This window comes from Pogoniulus pusillus, chromosome 7 (genome assembly GCF_015220805.1).
Source record: "Pogoniulus pusillus isolate bPogPus1 chromosome 7, bPogPus1.pri, whole genome shotgun sequence".
Lineage (NCBI taxonomy): Eukaryota > Metazoa > Chordata > Aves > Piciformes > Lybiidae > Pogoniulus > Pogoniulus pusillus.
Genome location: NC_087270.1, coordinates 25,416,397 through 25,433,599, shown reverse-complemented (window position 1 = coordinate 25,433,599; position 17,203 = coordinate 25,416,397). Strand labels below are relative to the sequence as shown.

Sequence of the window (17,203 nt, the reverse complement as noted above, 5' to 3'; positions counted from 1 at the left end):
AAGGAAGCAGAGCAAGCCAAAAAGGGGTTTTTGCTTGTTTTCTTTCTTTCTGCTCAAACCATGCTTCCAGTACGTGAAGGGGAGCTGCAGAGGGACTATAGTGATAAGACAAGGGGCAATGGCCTTAGGATAGATTGAAATTGGATGCGAGGAACAAGCTCTGCACCAGGAGACTGCTGCAACACTTCAACAGGCTGCCCAGGGAGGTAGTTGAAGCCCCATCCCTGGAGATATTCAAAGTGAGGCTGGAAAGGGCTTTGAGCAACCTGCTCCAGTGGAGGATGTCCCCACAGACTACAGGGGGACTGGACTGGATGACCTCTGGTGGTCCCTTCCCACCCAAACCATTCTAACAATCTGAAGCTTCTAAGCAAAAATGATCTTTTAATGCAACCTCCAGTTTACACCCAGCTTCCTACTTTCCTGCAGCTAAGAGAGCATTCCACTCAGCTTGTCCGGCAGCAAACTCCATCATTCTGTCTAAACAAAAAAAGTTCTACATTTCACTGCAAAGAAAGAAAGTGCAGGGACAAAATGGGTTTGCCTTAAGAAACTGCTCTCTCTAGATCACACAGCTAGCAAAAGTGATACAGCAACCACCTTCAGACACCTTTGTGGAGTCATTAAATTCCTCCTCCCACTACATTCTCAACTGTTCTTTAACCTGGTACCAACCACCCTAACACGCCCAAGAGATGCAAGGGAAGCTTGACCAGGGAACACAGCCTGTGTGTCAACACAGTCAATGCCCAGATCTGCAACGTGAGTCATAGAATCAGGGTTGGAAAGGACCACAAGGATCATCCAGTTCCAACCCCCCTGCCATGGGAAGGGACACCTCACACCATATCAGGCTGTCTGGAGCCTCATGCAGCCTGGCCTTAAACACCTCCAGAGATGGGGCCTCACCACCCTCACAGTCAAGATCTTCCTAACATCCAGTCTGAATCCACCTATTTCTAGCTTGGATCCACTACTCCCAGTCCTGTCACTACCTGACAGTCTAAAAAGTCCCTTCCTTCCCAGCTTTCTTGTAGCCCCTTTAAGATACTGAAAGGCCACAATATGGTCACCTGGGAGCCTTCTCTCCAGCCTGAACAGCCCCAACTCCTCACAGCAGAGCAGCTCCAGCTCTCTGATCAACCTTGTGGCCCTTCTCTGGACAATCTCCAGCACCTCCATATCCCTCTTGTACCAGGGGCTCCAGAACTGGATGCAGTACTCCAGCTGGGTCTCAGCAGTACAGAGTAAAGGGCAGATCACTTCCCTGACCCCGCTGCCCACACTGCTCTTGCTGCAGCCCAGGCTCTGGTTGCTCTCTGGGCTGCAAGTGCACAGTGCTGGATCATGTTGAGCTTCTCATCCACCAGCATCCCCGAGTCCCTCTCCTCAGGGCTGCTCTCAAGCCAGGCACTGCCCAGCCTATACTGGTGCCTGCGATTGCCTTGATCCAGGCAAAATCAAAACAGGGAAAAAAGCAGCCCCATAGGAGTCACGATTAGGGAGAACTGAAACAAATCCAAGCAAAAAACCCCACAATCTCACCCAACTACAAATCACATCTTGCATGTGTTCATTTGGTCTCCACTGGAGGAAAAGATTTTTTGGACACAGCTATAGCAAAAGTAGTCCATGCTGCTAAGCAGGTAGAGAAGGCAGCCTGGGCTGCCACATCACTTAATCATGCAGCTGCCCCATAATAATCAATACAGTACCTAACCATGCCATGTACTTTAGTCCCACATCTAGGCTCCACAATTCACCAGCACCACTGCTGCTGCTGCACACAAGAGCCTCGCTACTGCCTCAGCTCAAAGCACGTTTCTTCTGCCAGCAGGACAGTACCATAGCACCAGCGACTGCTGCCTCTGCCAGCCTGTTTCAGTAGTGCAGCCCAGCCTCAACCACCCACTTCTGTGAGGGCCCTCCCACTCTTCCCCCTCTCCAGCACCACCAAGTACCACACTACTTTGCTCATTTTGCCACTTATTCATAGAATGGTTTGGATTGGAAGAGACTTGAAAGACCATCCAGTTCCAATCCCCCTGCCACAGGCAGGGACACCTCCCACCAGCCCAGGTTGCTCAAGGCCTCATCTAGTCTGGCCTCGGACACCTCTAGAGAGGGGGCAGCCACAACCTCCCTGGGCAACCTGTGCCAGTGTCTCCCCATCCTCACTGCCAAGAATTTCTTCCTCATCCCCAGTCTAAATCTGCCATCCTCAAGCTTCAATCCATTCCCTCTTACCCTGTCACTCCCAGTCTTTGTCCAAAGTCCCCCTCCAGGTCTCCTGTAGCCTCCTTCAGATACTGGAAGGCTGCTCTAAGGTCTCCCTGAAGCCTTCTCCTCTCCAGCCCTGTGCTGCTTTGAGGCTAACAAAACCCAGCTGGTTTCTCTCTATTTTACTGCAAGAAATCAAACCCTTAGTTGTGAGAAGAAAGAACTAAACCACAGTACCCTCTATTGCCCATTCTTCTGCTGAGAAACACAACCAGTCAAAATATGGATAAGACACTCACTGCTCAGCTCTCAGTTCTGCTCCTTCTTTCTGGCAGTCTGGTCTCTGTGGCTGCCTCTGCCTTAACTCTAATCCAACCTAACCCTTTTTGACATCTCACCTCAGACCTCTCCAGATTTATCATGTGAGACATGCGAGGGTTGATCTGGTTATTTCTGAAGGGAGGGAAAGAAGGAGAGGGGAGGAAGTTTGGGTCAGCAGCCCTCCTGGCAATCTGATTTCTGGGTGGGGTATTGTGTTTCTATATTACTTTTAATTTGCATATAACTGTATATATACATGCTTGATAATTGTGCTACACTGTAAATACAGCTTCATTCCTTAACTTCCAGTCTGGCTGATTTCATTGGGGGGAAGGCAATAACTCCCAAACCATCACAAGGCTGAACAGCCACAACTCTCTCAGCCTGTCCCCATGGCAGAGATTCTCCAACCCTCTGAGCATCTCTGTGGCCTCCTATAGACTCTCCCCAGCAGTTTCATGTCCCACTCATGCTGGTGACACGAGAGCTGGGGGCAGTGCTGCAGGTGAGGTCTGAGCAGAGCAGAAGGGCAGAATTCCCTCCCTGTGCTGTTGCTCTCCCTGCTCTGGATGCATCCAGCACACAGCTGGCTCTGGGCTGCCAGTGACCAGTGCTAGCTCCTGGGCAGTTTGGCATCAACTGACACCTCTGCGGCCTGCATTTGTGCTTGGCATTGCCCTGACCCAGCAGCAGGACCTTGCACTCGGCCTTGCTAATTATCAGGAGGTTGGCTTGGGCCCAGCTCTGCAGCCTGTCCAGGTCCTTCTGGATGGATCCTTCCCTCCACCACACCACACAGCTTGGTGTCACCAGCAAACTTGCTGTGGGTGCCTCAATCCCACTGCCTATGTCACTGACACAGGTGTTAAATAGCACTGGTCCCAGTACCATCCCTGAGAGACACTACGTGTCACCAGTCTCCATTTGGACAACTCTCAAGTGCCATCCAGCCAATTCCTTACCCAGCCAGTGGTCCACTCCTCACATCCATGCTTTCCCCATTTGGTGACCAGGATGTTGCACAGGGAAGTACTAAAGGCCTTACACACGTGCGGGTAAAGGATGCATCTAACACTGCTTGAAGTCAAGTCAGCTAAACAAACTAAGCCAGCAGAAAAAGCAATCCTACATCAACGAGGCTCTACAAAGTATATCAGCTCAGCAGGAGCACCAGAGCTGAAGACAAGCAAGAGGCAGAGCTAGGCAGCTCCATCTCCAGAGACCAAGGTGGTTCACCTACCCTGTTGAACAGTACAGGACCACCACCCTCTGCATTGGGACCACTGACCTTGGTACCAGTACCAACTTACCTTGGCCAAACACAAGGTGATGTGCTGTGCACTCTGCATGCTCTGAAACAGCTGCACCAGCACAGCTGAGGGGGAGGCTGTCAGAAGCTGCTCGCCTGGGCACTGGTGCCAACAGAAACGTTCAGCTTTGCAGCCACAACCCAGTTAAGCTGGAAAACTTCTCCACACTCTGAGAACTCACAAGTACAGTTAAGAAGCGTGTCCACGTGGAGACTGACTTAGTGATATGTGATAACACTGCGAAGAGGGACAGACAACTGGGCTGTAACTGGATCAGACTGCACCTTGCCAAAGATCTGTCCTGATCTGAAGGAGTTCAGATTTAGGCTGAGCCAGCCAACACGGTTGTTAACCTTCATAGCAAGGTTTCCTTCCTCTGCAAACGCAGGCTAAGCTTCAGTTTAAGTTTAGTTTCAGGCTAAGCTGAGCTTCAGTTTTGTCCATCATAGGCTAGGATGTGCAGCTGCTGGGCAGACCTCAAGCTTGGCATAATCATTCCCGCACTAGAAAATCATTCCCTTGAACGTTCCTACTGAATATACTGCACCTGCTAAGAGCTCTCTCTGCTCTTAGCAGAACTCTGATTTCAAAATCACCAATTAAGTTGTCACAATGACACTGTAGAACACTTGCACTTCAGTTGCTCAGTTCCATACAAGCACCTTCATAAGTGTTCAAAGGGCTCAAGACTTCCACATTTACCTAAGCTTCTCTAACACCACTCACAAGACTTCTTAGCAGAGAAACCTCAGCCATTGCTAAGCAAAAGAAAAGATGAGGCATATCCCTTTTCAGTGGTGTCCTGTGATAAGAAAAGACAATGCACACCAACTGGAACACAGGAGGTTCTGCCTAAACATGAGGAGCAACTTCTTTACTCTGAGGATGCTAGCTCTCCGGAACAGGCTGCCCAGAGAGGCTGTGGAGTCTCCTTCTCTAGAGACCTAGGACCTGTCTGGATCCATTTCTGCGTCACCCACCTTAGGTGATCCTGTTTGGCAGAGAGGTTGGACTCAACATCTCCAACCACTACCATTCTATGATTCACAACAGGGAGGCTAGACTCAACATGTCCAACCACTACCATTCTATGATTCACAGCAGCACCATGCTGGGGTTTCACACAGCATTTCCCTGGGGCAGCAAAGGTTGTGTGCACTAATGGCTGTTGGCCAGTCAAGCCTGGTGGTGAGCACAGCATGGAGGACAAGAAGAGAGTAATCCCAAAGGCAAGCCATGGGATCCTTCTAAAAGCAACAAGCACAGCAGGGGAGCTGGTCACCTCTACTCTTTGCAGGCAAGTTCTCAGATTAGTCTGAATACATCTAACCAATCTAACTACTTTTCTACAGGACAGCACACCATACTATAGCCTGGACTACAAATGGCTTAATCTCCTTTCACTTGGGTTGAAAGGGAAGAGAGAAATAAAATTGTCTATTTAACATCCTCTCCAACCAACAGCCTTTGTAGATAGAATCACAGAATGGTCTGGGTTGGAAGTGACCTCTAAAAGTCATCTAGTCCAACCCCTCCTGCACTCAGCAGAGACATCCTCCACTAGATCAAGCTGCCCAAAGCCCTGTCCAGCCTCACCTTGAAAGAGTTTTTCATGGAGAGAGCAGTCAGGCACTGGAATGAGCTACCCAGGGAAGTGGTGGAGTCACCAACCCATGATGTGGTTAAGGGTCGTTTGGATGTGGTGCTTAGAGATATGGTTTAAGGTGAATCTTGTTGAGTACGGTTATAGGTTGGACTTGGTGATCCTGAGGGGCTTTGCCAACCTGGATGTTTCTGATCTCCAGGGATGGGGACACAACCAGCTCCCTGGGCAACTTGTTCCAGCATTCTACCACCCTCATAGTAAAGAGCTTATTCCTAACACCCAACCTGAATTTACTCTGCTCTAGGTTGAAGCCACTGCCCCTTGTCCCGTCCCTGCAGGCCTCTGTAAGGAGTCTCTCTCCACCCTTCATGTAGGGCCCCTTCAGTATTGGCAGGCTTCTATTAGGTATCCCCACAGCCTCATCTTCTCCAGGTTGACTACTCCCAGCTCCCTCAGTTGTCCTTTTAGCAGAGATGCTCCAACTCCCTGATCATTTTCATGGCCCTCATCTGGACCCTCTCCATCAGGTCCTATATTGAGGGCTGCAGATCTGGATGCAGCACTGCAGGTGAGGTCTCAGCAGAACAGAGCAAAGTGATAGAATCCTCTCTCTGGATCCGCTGGCAACACATCTTTTGGTGAAACCCAGGATGTGTCAGGCCTTCTGGGCTGCAAGTGCACACTGTCTGCTCATGTCCAGCTTCTTGTCCATCATATTTATTGTCCTCGTTCTGTGGATTCATAAAGTCTTACCTTAGAGTGTATAGAGGACTAATTCTAGGTTTAGGACCCCAACAGAGGTAGATAGCAGCAAGCTGCTCTTTTAAAGCTTACAATAACTTAACCTAGTCAGTTTTAATGCACTACAGAAATAAGTCATCTACAGATTAGGCTACAGAGCATCTCTATTTGATATCTGATTAACAAAACGGTGATACATCTGCAAGTCAAACTACTTAGACTGAGACTCCAAGAATAACATTCACTCTATCATGAGTCAACTTCCAACTTCATTAAAAGGCACCAGATTGCATTCAAAGGGTCTTCTTAAACAAGCAAGATCCTGAGCAGATCTGCAGCTCAAGTATTTCATTGTATCTGCTATGTTCACAGTAGGTAACATGTTTATTTTTCCACTGAAAACAAAACTTAACAGCACAAATTCTTCACAGAGTGATCTGTCATTGGAATGGGCTGCCCAGGAAGGTGGTGGAGTCACCATCGCTGGAGGTCTTCAAGAAAAGACTGGATGAGGCACTTAGTGCCATGGTCTAGTTGATTGCACTGGGCTGGGTGATAGGTTGGACTGGATGAGCTTGGAGGTCTCTTCCAACCTGCTTGATTCTATGATTTTAAGTGGCATTTCTTGATGCTCCCACCACCATTATTTTATTCTGACTTTTCTGCCTCTTAAATCTCAGAACATGATCATTTTTCAGAAGGCCAGTTACATCCTGAGCTGTAAAAGGAGAGTTGCAAAAGCAGATGCAGAGCAGTGATGTTGCCACTTAACTCTGCTATGGTAAAACCTCACTTGAGTATTGTGTCCAGCACTGGAGCCTTCAATAGAGGAAGGACATGGACCTGATGAAGCAGGTCCCTGATCATTGTTGAGTAGGGAGCTGGAGCAACTCTGCTATAAGGACAGACTGAGGTATCTGGGGGTGTGCAGCCTGCAGAAGAGAAGGCTCCAGGCAGATCTATAAGCAGTCTGCCAGGACCTGAAGGGGCTACCAGAAGGCTGCAGAGGGACTGTTGCCAAAGGCCTGCAGGGACAGGACAAGGGCAAAGGCTGCAAACTAGAGCAGAGCAGATTGAGATTGGCTGTGAGGAACGAGTTCTGCAGCAGGAGGCTGCTGCAACACTGCAACAGGTTGGCCAAATTGGTGGTTGGGGCCCATGCCTGGAGATACTGAAGGTGAGGCTGGAGAGAGCTGTGGGCAGCCTGCTCTATTGGAGGATGTCCCTGCTGAGTGCAGGGGGTTGGACTGGATGAGCTTTGGAGGTTCCTTCCAATTGAGACCATGCTGTGATTCTATGATTTTATTCCTACAGCTCTAGAAAATGCTCCAGTCCTGCACCCAAACCCCCAAAAGCATTACTCACTGCACTTGTTCAAACAGTTTCAGTCCTAACAAGTCTGCTATACTAGCATTCAGAAACATTTCCTTTTAAGTATGTTTTGTACTCTGATCCCTCCCTCATCCCCGTGACAAGCTTAAAAACTTCGTTGTTTGGAAGAGAAGTGATACAGCCTTGAGGGCAGCTGTAAGGTCACTTCTAGAATCACACTGCTGTCAGAACAAGAACAACTCCTCAGTGTTAGCTCAGTTACAAGTTTGCAGGCAGCGGTATCACAGGATTAGGCTGATACAGTTAAAATAACTGCACTTACTCAGCAGTACTACTCCAAGAAGATAAGAGGTGAGAACAACTTTCCCAAGTACATGCAACATGTAAGCAGTCCCAACACATCAGTACAAGCAGCTGAGACAGTTCTCCAACAGGTTTCTACAATTCTCAGTCCAAGTAAGGAAAAAAAGCACACCACACTGCTCAACAACCACTTCAAACATTGCACTAAGACCAATAAGAGACTGCAAATTCAACATGACCATCTCTAAGTGGCTATTGATGGCTTGGAAGAGCACAGCTCTGCTGGATAAAGCATTGCTGGACAAATGGGTCCAAAGGGTGGTGGTCAGTGGAGCTAAATCCAGCTGGCAGCTAGGCACAAGTGGTGTCCCCAGGATTCAGTGCTGAAACCACTTCTGTTTAACATCTTTATTGATGATCTTGATGGAGACACAGAGTGTGTCAGCAGCACATTCACAGGTGACACCAAGTTGGGTGGCAGTGTTGATCTGCATAAGGGCAGGGAGGCTCTGCAGAGGGACTTGGATAGGTTGAGTCTGTGGCCAATGCTAATGGCAGGAGCTCCAACAAGGCCAAATGCCAGGTCCTGCACTTGGGCCACAACAACCCCAAGCAGTGCTACGGATTTGGGGCAGTGTGGCTGGAAAGCTGCCAGCAGAAAGGGACCTGGGGGTTGTCATGGACAAGCAGCTGAACAGGAGCCAGCAGTGCCCAGGTGGCCAAGAAAGCCAATGGCATCCTGGCTGGGATCAGAAATGCTGTGTTCAGCAGGAGCAGGGAGGTGACTGTCCCCTTGGACTCTGCTCTGCTGAGGAGGCCACACCTTGAGTGTTCAGTCCAGTTCCAGGCACCTCATTACAAGAGGGATGTGGAGGTGCTGGAGCAGGTCCAGAGGGGGGCAACAGAGCTGGGAAGGGCCTGGAGAATAAATCTGATGAGGAGTGACTGAAGGAGCTGGGGATGGTTAGTGTGAAACAGAGGAGGCTGAGAGCAGACCTCATGGCTGTCTGCAGCTACCTGAAAGGAGGCTGTGGAGAGATTGCTGCTGGTCTCTTCTCACAGGTAATCAGTGACAGAACAAGGGAATGGCCTCAATCTGAGACTGGAGAGGTTCAGACCAGACATCAGGAAGAACTTTTTTCCCAGCAAGAGTGGTCAGGCATTGGAATGAGCTGCCCAGGGAGTCACCAACCTGAATGTGTTTAAAGGTCGTTTGGCTGTGGTGCTTGGGGCTATGGTTTAGGGTGCAGCTTGCAGAGCAGGGATACGGGTTGGACTTGGTGACCCTGAGGGTTTTTTTCAACCTGGATGTTTCTGTGATTCTGTAAGGTGAGGGTGGGAAAAACAGACTAGTATTGTTTGATACCAACTACAGACTGGGCACTGATTGTGAGCAAAACTGCATCAGGGCAAATGAAGCTATCCTTTTACTGGAGGTTACAGTCTACACTCCACATTCCTCATCTGGACAACATTTTATTAGCTCAAGTCTTAAACACTGCTGTCTTCCAGGTTTTGGCTCCTATTGCAACCTTTTAAGAGAAACCTGCCAAGAGTTGAAGCAGGACACAAACCCCATCCTATCATGCAGAATCACTGGTATGCAGGGCTGCAAATCTGCTCATTGTCCACACTAGAAATGAAGCTGGAAACACATCCAGAACAAGAGAAAAATGACATTAGGTGAACCATCTCCTCTGCTAGCAGAAGGATAGCCCTCATACCATACACAAGGCACAGACCTTACTGAGCTGCCAGGAGGCACTCTGTGCAGCCTTAGAGCTGTGACGGTTCCCTGGTCACCCAGATCCAGAAGTGCAGTGTGAGTCTTGAAAAAGAAGCTGTCTTTCATAAATCATTTCTGCAGAGGCCCAACGAGACTTCTTTTCCACATGATGTTTGATTCCTGTTAGCTCTGCTCAAAAGTTCATCAAGCTGGCATCCATTAGGAATTCCCATACCCAGCTTACCTGAGCCCACTCAGCTAACTATTGTCTGCCTGCCTTGGGTACTGCATGGCTCAGTAACATCATCTCTGCTCTCCAACATTCTGCTTTAAGCTTTTCCAACCTTAAAGAGGAGTCAGCTACTGTTATAAAAGCAGCATAGTTTTGCTGTTTAACGAATGGGACACTCGCTTTGCTTCACAGACCATAGCAAACACAATGACCCTAGATACCCTAGGCCTTGTTACATCAAGGAGCAACGTCCCCACAGAGCAGCTGGAATTCTCAGAGACAGACTTCAGATAGCTTTAGGATATGCAAGTGTGTGAAGAACCTGTCGAGGAGATAATTAAGTGGATGTACCAGCTATGCCACTCTGGTAGGGCATGTCCACTCCCTCCCAAATGCAAGGCTTCTTGCTTTGCTGCCAAGTGAGAATTCCAGTTAAACATCAACAGGTAGCTACTTGCCTAACGTTAATTTATACCCTTGGTCAATTCCCAGGAACTTGTTTGTACAGCTACAGAATACAATGAGTGCTACCTTCAGGTCTCAGGAGATAAAGTCAGTCGGTGGAGGAAAGATGGATCTTAAAATTCCTCAGATTTCATTCCAGGTTTAAGTGAGCAGATGACAGATTCCCAAACTTAAAGGCTTTCTGAGTTCCTCCAACTTGGACATCGATTGAGCACCCAAATGCCTGCTCAGCAAGCACAAAATAAGCCTTGCTACTACACAAAATATATTCATTTGTTTCAGGAATAAGCAGAAGTTAAAGACCAGAGTAGTTCCCAATGCTCTCAGAATGTTAATCTCTATTACCCATTCATTTGCTGCTGGAAATCACTTCAGTTCTTGTCCTAACACACATCACTCAGCTCCTTAACAGTAACTCGAAGAGCAAACGTCCATCTGAGCAATGCTGTCACCTACATTGCAAACTGGTTTTTATGATGTTTCAGATACAAATCCCAAACCCACATGTGTGTTCATACAGATCAACTCCCTATGCTGCCCTAGGGTCTCAAAATCAAGCACAGCAGGAGATAATTTTCATGGCAAAGAACAACCTCCCAAAAGCAAGAGAACTTATTTCCATCTTTCCTCCAGGATATCTCAAGTTCAGGTTGCTGAAAAGGTTTGAAGGGCCCTAGTCCATCTCCAGTGAAGTGTTAAGAATTAGTGGACATGTGTACTTCTGAAAACTTCCACTTCTTTACAGCCAACCTGCCTCTCCAGGAGCTTGGAAAATACTTTTGGGCCTTGTTAAAACTGCATCAAGTTGTAAGGGACCCTGCAAGGGCATCTTGTCCACCCCCTACATTCAGCAGGGATACCTCCAGCTAGAGCAGGCTGCACAGGGACACAGCAAGGCTGAGCTTCAATGTCTGCAGAGACAGGCCCTCAAGCACAGCCCTGGGCAGCCTGTGCCAGTGTCTCGCCACTCTCCTTCTGCACAATTTCCTCCTCAGGTCCAACCTAACTCTGCCTTGCTCCACTTTCAAGCCATTGCCCTCGTCCTATCATTCCAAGCCCTTCTGAACAGTGCCTCTCCAGCCTATCTGGAGGTCCCCTTCACATACTGAAATGCAGCTCTAAGGTATCCTCTGGAGCCTTCTCCTCTGCAAGATGAACAGCCCCAACTCTCCCAGCCTGTCCCCACAGCAGAGGGTCTCCAGCCCTATGAGCATCTCTGTGGCCTCCTCTGGACCCTATACAGCAGCTCCAGCTCGCTCTTCTGTTAGGGGCCCCAGAGCTGGCCCCAGCCCTGCAGGTGAGGTCTGAGCAGAGGGGCAGGATCCCCTCTCTCCATCTCTGGCCACGCTGCTTTGGATGCAGCCCAGGCTGCCCTTGGCCTTCTGGGCTGCCAGTGCCCATTGCTGGCTCCTGCCCAGCTTCTCACACACCAACACCCCCCAAGCCCTTTCCTGAGGGGCCGCTCTCCCTCTCCTCATGCCCCAGCCTGGAGTGTTATCAATATTGATGTACTGCTCACCTTAGATAGTTGAGATTAATGACAAAACCTTAAAATAATAGTGATTGGCATAGTTAAGTTAGAGAAGTCAATGCTCAAACTGGCAGTTTATAGATGGCATTGTGGGCACAGCAGGCAGCACCAGGGTAAACAACTCTGTCTGATTATCAAGTTTCAAAGTTCCTATTCACAGAACAACCATGCCAGAATATCAACCATCACCCCCAAAACGGGGCCCGTTGATGACCGCAGTGCAGTAACAAAGGCAACTTCAAATGAGCTCTTCTATGTAAGGTGAAGTTTCAGTGAAACTTGGCAGAATGTCCTTGGAACCGTTGGAAACTTTTACAGGCTGTGCCCAGATGTACAAATGGTCTCCTAACAACAGGCACAAAGTTAGAACCAGTTTTATCACAGTGCTGAAGTGAAACCCACAGCCCAGCTTGTGCTGGAGACTAACACCACTGTAGTTCAGCACCAAAACAGGACCACCACAAAATCTTGTTTACCTGCCTTGCCACCTGTTTTTGAGGCTGGACATAACTCAAAGTCAGAGAGGATATGATATTCCCCATCAGGAGATGACTGCTCTTCTGTTACACTGGAGGAAAGCCCCCATCCCTCCTCCCCTCCAACAGGCCTGCTCTTATCAAGCTCAGCAGCTTGAGGCAGTGTCTCTGTTCTTATTAGGGCAAGAGGAGAAAGCAATCCCTCACCTCTCACAGGGTCAGTCAGTGATACTTCATTAGTAGAGTCACTAAGCAAGCACTAATCACTGACATTTAACCAAAAGACAGGGACTGCTGTTGGCACAAAGTATCCAAGCATCTGGGTTGGAAGGGACCTCCAAAGTTCATCCAGTCCAACCCCCCTGCACTCAGCAGGGACACCCTCCACTAGGGCAGGCTGCCCACAGCCCTCTCCAGCCTCGCTCTGAGTATCTCCAGGCACGGGGGCACAACCACCTTCCCAGGCAACCTGTTCCAGCGTTCCACCACCCTCATAGTAAAGAACCTGTTCCAAATACCCAGTCTAAATCTGCTCTTCTCTAGCTCGAAGCCATTGCCCCCCGTGTCCTATCGCCTTTGTAAACAGCCTCCATCCTTCTTGTAACCCCCTTCAACTGCTCCTTCCAAACCAGGCTCAAGCACTCCTGTTCATCCGAAGTGAACAAGAGCTGCTTGGCCTCCTAAACTAGGAAAGACTGCTGTAGTTAAAGGAATGTTTTCAGGGCTATCACCAAAAAGGTTGGACCTGATGATCTTTGGGGTCTCTTCCAACCTAGCATTCTAGGATTCTGTGTGAACACTTTTATGCTAGTTGAAGCAAAACTGTTCTGTGCTACAACTGCTTCAGAAATGCCTTTAGAAGCTGCAAACAGCTGAAAGAGTTCCTCAACCCCACTCCCCACTTTCAGAAGAGCTCTAGTTGAAATGCCAAGGAGCTACTGCTATTATTTGAGGGGAAAAAAAAGTCGTTATTGACTTTAGGGTAAGCTAGAACATAGGAGCTATTAAGCAACACTTAGTAAAGGCACAGCAGGAATTACAGGCATCTCCTGTTACACTTCTCTTCTTGTAACCATTCCAACCTACCACTCTGCTTCCTTTCGCTGTACAGAAAGCTCTTCTGCAAGCAGGCATACAGCTTGTCCATGGCTGTACACACAGACCCTATCAACTGAGTGCCTGAAGTACACAAGCAACCTACCAGTGACATGTGCACATTTCTATCACCCCCAGTGACGATGACACAGCTACCTTAAGGGCCATTTATCACTGGTTTGATGGTGCTTTTGTGGCCCTGAGAAAGTTGTGCAACTACCCAAGACTTTGAGATCATTAAACGACATAAATGGGAGTAGTACTCAGAACCATCTAAGAAAACTGAGCAGTGCTGCGGCGTTGGGAAGAGAAGCAAAGCAGTGTAATATCCTACACTTCAATCTCTGGACTGTGACTAAAACCACAGTGCTGTAAAAAGCAATCAAACACTTCTACATGCTCAGCAACATTGTCCCTTCCTTCCCATGAAGAAAAGGCAGTAGAGCAGCCACAATGTACCTGCCAGCTTATAATGTTGTTAGATTTATCAGGCTCTAGCTGGCAAGCAAATGAAGCAATTGAACACAACAGCGGTGGAGTGAGCTGGGAGTTGGTCTCCTGTCCCAAGTAGCAAGCAATAGGGACAAGAACTGGCCTCATGGAGAGGTTTAGGTTGGACACAGGGAAAAACTTCTTCCCTGAAAGGGTGGTCAAGCTCTGGAAAAGGCTGCCCCGGGCAGCGGTAGAGTCACTGTCCATGGAGAGACTGAAAAGCATTGGCTAGATTTTGTTTAATCGTGTCCAGCCCAATTGCTCTGCTTCCAAATTCCGTGAGAGTTATACAATAACTACGTTAAAACAGCTCAGTGTTCCAATGCAGCGCTCGAACCCTCACATGATTCTGTCCCACACAGCCACCGCAGCCCTCACTCGTCCCAGGTCCCCCGTCCCACGGAGCAGGGGAGAGAGGGTTATGAACCTTCAGCTTTTAAGCTGTTCCTGAGAAAAAACCATCCTTAAAAACCCATACTGCGCAGACTCCAGCACGGCCCAGGCTAAGCACCGAGCCAAAGACATGTCCCAGCAGCACCACAGGATCTATTACAAGCAAGAGCAGCCCTGACGGCGGAGTGCGGCGGGTCCATGCAGGGGACAGGCCAACACGGATTAGCCATCTCCTTCCAGGAGCTGCCAGGCGCTGCTCCCCTCCAAGGAGCTGGCGCCCTCCGGGATCCGGCCCCGGCAGCGCGCCAAGCGATCGCCCCGCGGCCTGGGGACCCGTCCGGGCGGCACCGCCGCATTCCGGCCCGCACCCTCTGCTCCTCGCACCATGCAGGCCTAGCCCCGCCGCACAGCGAAATAAGGTCACAGACCGGCCGCCCCCCGGACCGCACTCACGGCCGCCCACGCTGCGGTGCGGGCCGCCGTCCGCACAGCGGGAGGCCCGGCTGCGCAGAACGCGGTTACCGCGCTCCGCAGCGGGCATGCGGGCCGAGCCCAGGGGGGCTCCGTGCCGACTCCCCCGCCGCCCCCCCGAGGGCAGGCGTCGGTGCTGGCGGCCGCCCCCGCCATTTTGAGGAGGGGGGAGAAACGGGGGCCTCCCCCGGCGCCTCCACGCCGGCGAGCCCAGCCGCCTAGCGCCGTGCTTCTCGCAGGGGGCCCACGGGCGGCCCCACCGCCTGCCCGCCGCCGCTGCTGACACTCAGAGGGGCCGCGTTACCTGCCGGGTCAGGCCGGTGGCGGGCCGGACCCGCTCGCCGTGCCGCGTCCCTGGCCGCCATCTTGTCCGGGTTTAAAATTAACTCGCCGTGACGTCAGCGCTCCGCCGCCAGACCTTTATCGCCCGCCGGCGGCGCGGGCCACGGGGCGGGGCACGGGGGCGGGGCACGGGGGCGGGGCACGGGGGCGGGACCGCCCCGGACCCCTCCCTCCCGCCGCGGCCCCTCCCTCCCGCCGCGGCCCCTCCCTCCCGCTGCGGCCCCTCCCTCCCGCTGCGGCCGCGCAGGCGCCCTCGCTTCCCGCCGCCCGCGCGCGCCTCCTCGGCGCTGCCCGCTCTGGGCTTTGGGGTCTCGGATTGAGGAGGGTTTTAGGGATTACGGGGGGGCAACTGTTAACCAGCTGCCTAGGCTAGGCCTAAACCGTGGTCGTCAGAGCCACATCACAGTATCACCAAGGTTGGAGGAGACCTCACAGATCATCAAGTCCAACCCTTTACCACAGAGCTCAAGGCTAGACCATGGCACCAAGTGCCACGTCCAATCCTGCCTTGAACAGCTCCAGGGACGGCGACTCCACCACCTCCCCGGGCAGCCCATTCCAGTGTCCAATGACTCTCTCAGTGAAGAACTTTCTCCTCACCTCCAGCCTAAATCTCCCCTGGCGCAGCCTGAGGCTGTGTCCTCTTGTACTGGTGCTGGCCACCTGAGAGAAGAGAGCAACCTCCTCCTGGCCACAACCACCCCTCAGGTAGTTGTAGACAGCAATGAGGTCACCCCTGAGCCTCCTCCTCTCCAGGCTAACCAATCCCAGCCCCCTCAGCCTCTCCTCGCAGGGCTTCTCTCACCAGCCTCGTTGCCATTCTCTGGACACATCTCTACGTCTTCGAAGCACCTCCAGGCAGGGCCATTCAGCTACCTCCCTGAGCAGCCCGTGACAAAAAATTTCTTCTGACATCCAACCTGAGCTTCCTCTGGGGCAACTTGAGGCCATTTCCTCTCCTCCTATCGCTCATTCCTAGGGAGCAGAGCCAAACCCCCACCTGGCTCCAGCCTCCTCTAGGGGAGCTGTGGAGAGCAATGAGGTCTGCCCTCAGCCTCCTCTTCTTCGCACTAAGCACCTCCAGCCTCAGGTTCTCTATGCCCTGCTGTATAAAAACGCTGCTCTGTCCTGTCAGCTCATCTGTGCAACGCTGCTGGGCTTGCTTAAGGCAACCTACCTGGGAACACCCCTGTGAGCCAAAGCCCCCCCCCGAAGCGTGCTGAACACCACTGCCGGGCTGGGGAACTGAGCCATCTCCCATCCTGAAGAGAGAAGGGTCCAAGGTGAACTGGAGAGGTCTCTGTTGAAGCTGCTGTACTTACCAAGGTCTTTCCTCATCTGCTTCAAGCTACTGAACCCAAACTAGTGACAAGCTAAGTCCCAGTGATCCCTTAAGGCTACACCAGGCAGCAAGGAACTGAGGAGAGGCAGCCGTGAGAGAAAGGTGGTTCTTCTGGCAGCCCCCATCCTGGGCACCATAAGGCACCTGCAACTCCCTGGCTGCAGTCCCTAGAGTCACCCAGAGCTTCCCAAGGGAGAGGGGGCAGCCCCCCAGTGGTGCCCCGGCCAGCCACCCTCACACCAGGCACCACAGAAGGAGCTGGGGCCCTTGGGCGACTCAGAGATTTCCTAACAGTCTCCCACCTGGATCCCAGGCTTGCTCCCAGAGGCTGGAAAAGCCCTGCCTGGCCCAAGCTGCAGCACCGCCTGGGCTTCACCCACTCCCAGCTCCCCACTTCTTCCAGCAGGAGCCCTTCTGCCCTCTGTGTGCTGCCAGGCTGTGCTGCCCACCACGCCCTTAGCCTCTCCTGCAGCTGCATCCCCCCGCGGCCTCCCCCTTGCCACAAGCAAGCCCTGCGTGCTGCCCACATGCAGAAGCACGCTGCTTGGCCCGGCCCAGGCTGCCTGGGCTGTGCCTCACCACCTCTCTGAGGCTCTCCAGCCCATCAGCAGGCAGGCTTGGTCTCCCGTGCATTTTTGCTGCTATGTGTCATTCCCCAAGAGCAACTCCCTCAGTTTCAGGAGTGCCTTGAGCAACCTGGGAAGGTGTCCCTGCCCACAGCAGGGGGGGTGGAACCACATGGATCCTCAAGGTCCCTTCCAAGGCAAACCATTCTGTGAATCTATGAAATCTAGAAGTTGTTGTG

General features: G+C 51.4%; 1 protein-coding gene across 5 annotated transcripts in view; it reads right to left on the bottom strand.

Annotated features, from left to right (window-relative positions):
- Positions 1-15,122, bottom strand: part of ATL2 (atlastin GTPase 2) — a 60,899-nt gene extending 45,777 nt beyond the window's left edge. For 4 of the 5 annotated variants that reach the window (XM_064146280.1, XM_064146279.1, XM_064146281.1 and 1 more), the window contains exon 1: positions 15,019-15,122. In XM_064146280.1, coding sequence (XP_064002350.1) covers positions 15,019-15,079 — 61 coding nt within the window. In that variant the 5' untranslated portion in view covers positions 15,080-15,122. The remainder of the gene's footprint in view (positions 1-15,018) is intronic. The other variant, XM_064146282.1, reaches the window with a different exon arrangement.
- Between the last annotated feature and the right edge of the window lie 2,081 nt (positions 15,123-17,203).